At 46.5% G+C, this 9,779-nt stretch overlaps 1 protein-coding gene across 2 annotated transcripts; it reads right to left on the reverse strand.

The window, feature by feature from the left end:
• Window positions 1-3,842: 3,842 nt before the first annotated feature.
• On the reverse strand, window positions 3,843-9,535 carry LOC119302709 (chromatin assembly factor 1 subunit FSM-like). 2 transcript variants are annotated; one of them, XM_037579753.1, is made up of 13 exons: window positions 9,342-9,535; window positions 8,506-9,249; window positions 8,272-8,371; window positions 7,884-8,028; window positions 7,650-7,773; window positions 6,560-7,143; window positions 6,012-6,359; window positions 5,842-5,923; window positions 5,634-5,768; window positions 4,824-5,225; window positions 4,594-4,731; window positions 4,400-4,448; window positions 4,116-4,327 (listed from the first exon to the last, which is right to left on the reverse strand). In XM_037579753.1, the coding sequence occupies exons 2-13, from the start codon at window positions 9,115-9,117 to the stop codon at window positions 4,116-4,118; spliced, it is 2,931 nt and encodes a 976-aa protein (XP_037435650.1). In that variant the 5' UTR covers window positions 9,118-9,249; window positions 9,342-9,535. The 2 variants fall into 2 exon arrangements, with proteins under 2 accessions (XP_037435651.1, XP_037435650.1); XM_037579754.1 differs by lacking the exon at window positions 9,342-9,535 and having other exon boundaries at window positions 3,843-4,327; window positions 8,506-9,117.
• Between the last annotated feature and the right edge of the window lie 244 nt (window positions 9,536-9,779).

Consider the following 9,779-nt stretch of genomic DNA (forward strand, 5'->3'; position numbering starts at 1 on the left):
TTAGCAAACGAACTACACGATCTTGTGCTACGCTTAAGATTGGGTCTTGTCCATCACATCATTCTCCTAATGATGTGATCCCGTTATCAATGGCATCCAATGTCCATGGTCAGGAAACCACGACCATCTATTGATCAACGAGCTAGTCAACTAGAGGCTTACTAGGGACATATTACGATCTATGTATTCACACATGTATTACAGTTTCCGGTTAATACAATTATAGCATGAACAATAGACAACTATCATGAACAAGGAAATATAATAATAACCATTATTATTGCCTCTAGGGCATATTTCCAACAGTACTGCCGCTCGGCGCCGCGGTACTACCGCTGGATCACTATCAAGCCCATTTCCGAGACAACGAAGGATCCTCCAAAGATGCCGGAAATATTTGGGGGTGCAAAGGGGACGTGTATGTGTTGATTTAATCCTAACCTTTCTGATATGGACCCTCTCTTGATAGTACGGTGTTTCCTACGACTCAAGTCCACCAAATCTAAAACGAAGGAAACACACCGTCTTCTCCTTAAACACCGAGGGGAAAAGAATCGTCTTGTGCCAATGAATAAATATCTGAAAGCTCAGTGCACACGATTAGTCCGCAAAAGCGTTGTCATCAATCACCAAAACCATTTAGAGAGAGACATGCCCTAACAACGGAGATGGAGAAGAAAGAGGCATAGATCTTCAAGCTGCAAGAGAAGTATGCAGTCCTTATGAACCTGACAAAAGCTCAAGGCACTGTCATCCGAAACCTGGAGTTCAACCATTTGAAAGAGAAGGAAGTGCTTAGTGAAGCCAGGAGGAACTTGCAGTTCTAGGTTGATGAACTCACTAAGTCTCAGGAAAAGCTCACCCAAGAGAATCTCAAGCTGAAGCAGGTTGATTGTCGGAATCGGGGCTCCGCGGACCCAAGAAAGGTTCGAACTTTGGGGCGTGCGTGAAGGACTCCGCTAGGCTACGGCTTGCCGCTCACCGCCCCACGGCCTTGCTTCGTCATGCTTGGGCGAGCGAACGAGGAAAGAGACACGAGATTTACCCAGGTTTGGGCCACCTTGTGGTGTAAGACCCTACTCCTGCTTTGTGGTGGATTGCCTCGCGAGGAGGATGAGTATGAACTAGTACAAGGGATGAACTGCCTCGGGAGGGCGCAAGGATCGATCCTCCTCTATGGTAGCATCTAACCTATATTTATACTGGCCCGGTCCTCTTCCCCCGAAGATGTAGGCGGGAAGGGATACCACAGCAGCCAAATTTGAAGGAGGCAGGAGTACACCCTATCCTGGCTAAAGGTGGACTTCGTCTGCAAAGCATCTGGTCGTGACGCGTAGGTGGGCTCGGTCTTGACCTCCGTCCTGTCGGGCTCGTGGTCTTGGCCTTGTTGCATTGGAATGGAAACCTTTTGGGGATTCCTTGGGAACCCGCATACGTCCTTGTCTCCTTAGCGCCAAAAAGGAAATTGTCCTTGCCTGCGCCCGCTGGTGCCCTTCTGGCTCCGTTCGTCATGGCTCACGTCACCCGCGCCTCGTGAGGTTGGGTTGCCAGCCTAGGGATGTCCGCCCCTCAGGAGGCGGCCTTGAGAGACCACCCTGCGGGAGGCCCTGGTATAGCTCTCCTCGCGAGGTGGGGGCCCTCGTGAGGGTCTTGCTCATGAAGTCTTGGCGCTGGGCCGTACCGGGCCTTTGTTGATGCCACGCGATGGGCCGCAGGCAAACGGGCCTGGGTACCCCCAGTCCTAGAGCCCCGACGGTAGCCCGCGGCGCGCACGGCCTTGCTTGGAGTCGAAGCCTAAGAGGAGGCGCAAGTGATGTGGGCCCCAACCGCCTGCGGGCCAAGCTTGACGTGTGGCGCACGATGGGGCGCGGGACGCCCCCACTTCCCCACGACTCCTCGGCAACTGTCCGGGCTGACAAAAGCCTGGCGCAAGCCGTGGGGCCATCATTGTGTCTCCCGTGTCTTGCGTCTTCCTCATCCTGCCGCAGTCCCCTTTCTCTCGTGAAGCTCCTCCAGATCCAGACAGAGCACCACCCTTCCTTCCTCCTCGCCGGTGTCAGTGATCCCGCGAATGGCGCCCGCCGGGAAAGTGAAGCCCGTAGCCCCGAGGCGAGCTCCTCCTCCCTCACGCCGGTGCTCTCAACCTCCTCCATCACCAAGGAGAAGGACCTCAATCCGGTCCTCCCGTTGACGGCCGGTGACCGAAACGAATGGGGCGCGACCCGGATCTGGCCCAGCTCCATGGTGCGGAGCAACCTGGCAGAGTCCGTCTACCCCTTCTTCCTCCACAACTCTTCGCCAGGCTAGTTCTGCCCTTCTCCGAATTCTTCTACTCCATCCTTGAGCACTACCAAGTCCATGCCCTTCACCTTCGGCCCAACTCCATTCTCCTCTTGTCCGTCTTCGCCTTCTACTGCGAGGCTTTTGTGGGCATGAGGCCCTCGATGGCACAATTCCGCCACTTCTTCAGCTTGCGATTCACCGCCCGGACCCAGCGATCCGCGTGCGTCTCCTTTGTTGATGTGCTCAGCGGAAACTCGCTCATGAAGGCCGGGAAGAAAGTGGAAGGCTTCCGACAATGCTGGGTCTTTCTGGACGCTCGCGGCACCGCCCCGCACCATGCGCTCCTGGCGGCGGCGCCCGAGCAGACCCTTGGATGGAGCTCCGCAAAGCTCACCGACCCCCAAGCAAAACCCGTCCTGAAGAAGATAGCTTCGCATATGAAGGCGAGTGCCTCGCTGTTGGAAATATGCCCTAGAGGCAATAATAAAGTGGTTATTATTATATTTCCTTAATCATGATAAAGGTTTATTATTCATGCTAGAATTGTATTGATCGGAAACTTAAATACATGTGTGGATACATAAACAAACACTGTGTCCCTAGTAAGCCTCTATTAGACTAGCTCGTTGATCAACATATGGTTAAGGTTTCCTAACCATAGACATGTGTTGTCACTTGATAATGGATTTTCCTATGATTTCTCGTATCGGATTTTTCACTATTTGCACTGCTTTCTATTGTTTTCTTTCTTTTTTTTTTCTTGTTTTGTTTTCTTTTTTTTCACCATTTTTTATTGTCGACACATATCTACCTTTTTTCAACACGCTATGTATATTTTTTTATACGTCAGGAACATTTCTTTATACACATCTAACATTCTTAAATATATTTTTTGATGTGGACATGTCTACTTTTTTCATACACATTGTATGAAACATTTTTTATACATGATTAATATTTGTTTTCCCAAATACATGTTTTGATATCTACTTTTTCTCCACACATTGTACATGAAAACAAGAGGCGTTCAAGCCGTGAAGAGTACATGGCCAACCTCAGGCAGATGCATCCAGAGCTCGTCCCCGAGAAGCGCCAGCCTTAAGAAGGGGCTTGACAACACGAACAAGACTAGGCCGTCCGAGAGGCAGCCCACAGCAGAAGTGATCACACTTCCATCGAACTAGTTTAAATTTGTATTGTGCAACGTAGCTTGAACTTAATTATGCAATCAGTTCAGGTTTCATGTGCTTTGATGACAAACAATTTGAACTAAAACCATACCACTTATTTCCGAACAAAGGGAATACTTAAATAAATCACAAAGACACAAACTACAACTTGCCAAGTTGGTATTGGGCCTTTGGCGTACCCTGGCTCAGGGTTTAAATCCTAGCTTATGCAGCATTCTCATATATTTTCTGGCTTTTCACTATAAGATCTATGCTTTTGTCAGAAAAAACTAGACATATGCATCTTTAGAAAATCTGACAATACATCAGTCCCTGTTTTCCCCATTGGGACAGCCGGTCCATCCAATTTAAAAATTATGAGAGGCGTGCTAAGTAAAAAAGATTATAAGCTTCACTGTCAGAATAGCATATGTAGCAATGGAACAATTGACATGACAAAAGACACATGTCTATAAACCCACTAAAGCTAGAGCAGATTGCAAAAAATCACCACACAGCTAGGAGCAGGATGCAATGCCATGTTGCACCTGAGTGGCCTTTGTATTACACCATTATTACCCAAGAGGTTTCTGCTTGTTTTAAACCGCCAATGCATGGACCCAATTCAAGAAAGACTGCTTCAGGATCAGCTTGTCAGGACCATCACTTCTGCGAGGGGAACAGATCAACCTGAGGAGCACCAGCAACACCATTGCTGCCTTGAACAGTTCTTGGTTTCAAGCGCAGCTCAGGTGAAGATGCAAGGGCGTTGACGGCCTCTTCTGGAGGTAAACACCGCTTTGAGAAGTACATGCCTATTCCTTTCGTCTTAGAGGGACGATCAGCTACGGCTTTCGTCTTCTGGGGACGATCCACTGAAAAAACGAAAAATGGTTGGTGAGGTGCAACATTCCTACTGAGAAAAGAAGGATGTATAGGGTAGTTACCAGGTGGTGAGGAAGTTAAACCAAGCTTGTCAAGAACCTCTTTCTTAACCTGCAGCCAAATAAGAGCAGAACACCTTAATACAGTGAAATCTTTGATCCATGTAGTCTGTTCTCAGCTAGTAATCATGCTACTATAGTAAATGAGCAGTGATAATCAGGTATTAAGGTGTCCTGCCAAGTGTTAGTATTCTGACCTGCCAGCGGTTATCAACAAAGTCAGATATCTCCCTCACTTTATGGTTCAGTTGAGTCTTCTTAACAGTCGGAAATTTCTGGTGCAGTAATTCCACCAGCTTGTGGATACCATCTCGACTTGACTGTATCACCTGAACCTGTGGTGGAGTTAAACAAAGAATAATTAAACAAGACTTAAAAATGCTACCTCCATTCAAAAGGGAAATACAAACAAGTTGCGACTACTTACAATTTCTTGCAGGTCTGTATCTAGTACAGAGGATGCAGCTGCAGGGCTACTTTTTGCATTGGACTGGTTGGTTTCTTCAGAAGCAGCAGATGAACTGTCAATGGCTGGCACATCAACAACTCCACCCCCTGGACAGATCCGCATTGAAAGAACTTGCAGACAAAGTTGCTCAATCTTCGAACTTCCCTTGAGATCTTGGGCGGTCAATAAGTCAGCCTTTTCATGAGCTAAGTTGGATATTACTAGAGGTTGACTCTTGCGGAGAGCCTGTTCAGTCAGAGTGTTAAGCACTTTTTGCTGGCGTAGTAAAGTTCTGAATTCCTCAACTTCTGGACACTGGCTGGTTGGCAAACTACTGGCATCATCAGCCTTTTCATCCACTAGACTTTCTACCTGAATGCCCTGCAGGAAAGAAACTCCAAATGTTGAATTGCAGAACAATATTTCATTATGATGGATAGTTGGGAATGGGGATGCATCAATCAACAAAAAGCATGTGTATTTCTTTTATTTCTTGCTTAAGATAGCATTATAATTTTATTATCTTTGTAACAGCTTTGACAGAAGTTGTTTGTTCAACAAGATAAAGGGGATAACAAGTATTGCAGGTCAGCCTAGTTAAATGCTAGAGAATGCTTTGCTGTCTATCACATCTGAATGCAGATTTAATCTTGTCTGTCTTGCGCTTTTGTTAACTCTGAGGTGGTAGGGACATGCTTGGATGTAAGCATACAGGCAAAAACATGTGGAATAGAATTTCTACCTTATGTTGACAGAACAATTCATTTACTCAATGTTAGAAGAGTATACCTCACTATCCGAGAGGTAACCATCAGGGACGACAAAGCTATCTTCCTCTTCTTCATCTGTGATCTTGGAATCTTCTTCATCCATAACCTCATCAGTGTCCTTCTCGCAATCAGAAAGGCTCTCACCAGGATCCACCTGTGCAGCAAACATAACATGAGTATCTCTTGGGAGAAAGGAAGGACGACAAAGCAAGATCATTGGCAATTACCTCCTCCCATTCATCATCACTGTCAATTTCATAATCAAGATCAGGGTCCATCATAAGTGGACACTTTGGACGAATTACAGCACTGCAAATGAATATAAAACATAGCATGATATGGCAGTAGATTGAAAAACATCAAGAATTTATTGATATTTTTCAGATTAAGTTTTAACCTTTTCTTCCTCCAAGTCCCATAATATGCTGGCCTGTTACTTTTGGCAAATTGCAGAAGCTTTCTCTTTATGAATCTAGTTGGCAGAGAATTATCATTACGGGTGACATGACATTCAACCTCACTGGCTGGAAGCATATCAATGTCATTTCCTAGTTTATCTGGTTCATTTTCTTGACCTGAATTGTGACAAGCATCTTCATTTGGAGCAGAAAGTATTTCATCGATCATGTCATCTGAGGTTTTTTGAAGCTTCAGCTCTTTAAACGCCTCCTTGGGTTTGTGTCTGATACCCCATCTGGAGGACCTGTTATAGTTTGATAACTTTTGCCAACCAGTGATCTGCAACCTGTGATGCATTCCATTCAACACATATAAGTGGCATATCTAAAGCATATAAAAGGGCACAGTAAGACTACAATAGTTCATTAATGTTAATTTTCTCTGGGAAAGCCTCATGCATATTCTGTTTTCGAGTGACCCCGTGAATGTGTTTAACAAGCTAGCCTACTATCATAAGGAATACTGACATTAGGAGATATTGCTCACCTCTGAAGGTACTCCAAAGTCCAGCTCTCTTTCAGATTGAAGGAAGAATCAATTATTGATGTAGCAGCTGATATCTCTTTTTTCGTAGTGCCTGGATCAACAGAGTGTGCATCTGAGTCATTCTCTCCAGATTTAGGTTTTTCACTGTCATTACTTTTGAAAAGGCGCTGCATTAACGAAGCTTGCTTCTGAATGGCCAGTTGTTTCTTGAGTTGCGCAGCTTCCTTCTCAAGACGCTTCTGTTCTTTATCAGCTTCCTCTTGCTGCTTCTTTTGTTGTTTTCTCATTTCAGCTTCTTCTTTTTCACGGCGCTTCTGCTCTTTCAGTGCATCCTCTTGCTGCTTCTTTTCTTGTTTTCTCATTTCAGCTTCTTCTTTTTCACGGCGCTTCTGCTCTTTCAGTGCTTCTTCTTCCTGCCTCTTTTGTCGTTTCTTTACTTCAGCTTCTTCCTTTTCACGTCTTTTTTGTTCTCTCAGTGCCTCTTCTTGCATTTTCTTTTGCTGTTTCATCATCTGATGTTCCTCTTTCTCCTGGCGTTTTGTTTCCTTCTGGGATTGTTTTTGCATTTTCAGAATTGATTGTTCCTAGAATTTAGTGGTACAACATGACATTAGTGGATAAAACAGAAATGCAGTTCACTTGGAAAACGGCTGTTGTAATATGGCATGTTGCTCTTACTCAAAAACAGATAACCTAATTTATGTTGGAATGTTATACAAGAACTAACATATCCACTGAATCATTGTAGTTGCAGATCAAATGGCAAAACCAACAATCTCAGATTAGCAGGTCTATTATGATATCATAATTTATTTAGGAAGAAACAAGGCTATATTGGCTCAGAATTCACAAAAGTGCTAAGCAATCCAATATAACGACAGCTTGGTTGTGCATATGTATTATGAGTTCACATAAGAAAATTAAACTGGTTTCTGGAAGTTCAAATAAGGTGCAGCAACTTAATGTATACAAGTTTGTCAGTATCTTCATAGCATCTATAGAATACATAGCTAATCCCATTCTCTGAAATTCTTTAAATACTTGCATGCTGCAATTTTTTTTAAATGATGGAAAGAAAAGAGATACTAACATTAGCAGGAGCATTTCCATTTGGCAGCTCAGAGCCATTCACAGCATCTACTCCACCAACAGTTCCCTCATTATTTTCCATCACTTGCATTGACTGATCTGCTGATTCTACATCTTTGGCACCCCTTTATTCACAAATAAACACACATATTAGGGCTTCAAATCCTTAAGGTTCAGATAAGATGAGCATGCCAATGCCTACAAACAAAACACAATGTGAAAGGCACGCACACACCTTTGAATGTTGTTCTTTTGTGTCACTCTTTCCACCATTGATCTAATCCCTTCCAGGTTCAGTGCTTTGCTTAACTTCGTTGATACTTTTCTAAGTTCATTTACTTGACCTTCAGCTCCTGTAGATTCCAGAGCTGACAAAGTTGCTGCAATAGCCAATAGAGATGCAATTAGGGAACAGAATACAAAGCTATGGAGTAGGCGAATTCACAGTTCTAATTAGATGTCAATGAAAACTAACTTGCAACAACATTTCAAGACAAAATTAACAGCAAAGCATATCATAATATTCAAAGAACGGGCACACAACTTGAGCCATAAATTTGCATATTAGCTGTCAAGCATTGATAGATGGAAGTTCAAACATGGTGCAAGAAGATATGTCTTACAATGGAGAGCAGTGATCCTCTCATGGATTTTCTTTCTGGCAGTTCTCCGCACACTTAAAAACCCACGCGTTCTCACAGGCAGTACCTTCAGATCTCTTACCTGCAATTAACAACCCACCACAAGACATCAAGACATATTAATTTAAACAGAGCCACTCTTTCTGGGTTAAAATAGCATTGAACTGAACTATCATGGCACTAACTTGTAAATGAACAACATAGGATAGGATTTACCTCCCAGCACCAAAGAGAAAGCTCTGATTCATCTTCCAACACATCAGCATCAGCGCTAGATTGTCCGTACATCATCCTCTGCCCAATGAGCAGCACGGAGCTGCGGACCGAAGCCACAGAGACGCCCTCTGTTCCCTTGAGCTTCTCAAATGTCTCATCCACCAACTTGGATAGCCCAAGATTGCTCTCCTCCAGCAAGCACCCAATCATGGCATTGGTTGACAGATTTCCACCACCATCGAGCTGCATCTTGTGCCCAGAAACCTCCTTGTAGTACTCGAACAAGCCCTGGAGCTCCTGGCCGCACCCGGCAGCAAGAGTTTCCTTCTCTGCAGGAGCAATCACAGGGCCGTTGGAAGCCCTCTTCCGCTTCAGCTGCTTCTGCACTTGGACGATGGTATCCGCCAGTGTAGCAGCGGGAGACTGCGTCGGCGGCACCATCTGGGTAGGAGCTTGCGCTGGGGTCGCATCGATATCCATCGCATCGCTTGATTCGAGCTCGGCAGATCGGTTGAGCACGACCGGGCCGTCAGACTGCATCTGCGACTGCCCCAACCTGGCGCCTTCGCCGCCAGGGGCTTCGGGGCAAGCAGCGCCACCGCCAGCCTCCATTGTGGGCAGCGATTGGTGGTTAGGTTCAGATCGCAGATCGCAGATTTACGGAGAATTCAGTTGTCGCAGACGCCGTCTCAGATACAGGCACGGCAGCGCATTCCTCGGCCCCGCCCCTTCGATGAGCACGGCCTGGGTAAAGAATCAAGATCTGATCGGATTCGGCATTTCATGGCTGCAGAAAGACGGAAGAAGGAGACGAGCAGAAATCTAGGGTTCCTTACCGGCAAAAGGTCCCGCGCCGGGTCGCCGCCGTCGAGGGCGCCGCTTGCGAGAGAGACGGCCGAATTCCTTCCCTGGAGGCGGCACGCGCGCCTCGGTGTGGATCGGGGCAGGGAGCACGCTGGCCGCGAGAGGGGACGGCGCGGGGGAGGGGAGGGGAGGGGAGGCGGCGGTGGGATTGGGGAGATGGGGGGAGGCAGGAGGGGGAGAAGACAGCGCGCGGGGGCGGGTTTAATTTGGAGAATGGGAGCGAAGGTCTGCCGCTTCCCCGCGCGTCCGATGGATTTCTACTCCTCCCACGCCCCCCGGCGCGCGCGCCACAAGTTTCGCCCGAGCCCACGCCCCGCGCAAAAGGAAAGTAGGAAAAAACTTGGCGCGCCACGGGCGGTTTTCGCACCGCGGCGATTGCTTCGCGGGCTCGCCCCGCCAAAAACGAAACT

This window comes from Triticum dicoccoides, chromosome 5A, assembly GCF_002162155.2.
Source record: "Triticum dicoccoides isolate Atlit2015 ecotype Zavitan chromosome 5A, WEW_v2.0, whole genome shotgun sequence".
Lineage (NCBI taxonomy): Eukaryota > Viridiplantae > Streptophyta > Magnoliopsida > Poales > Poaceae > Triticum > Triticum dicoccoides.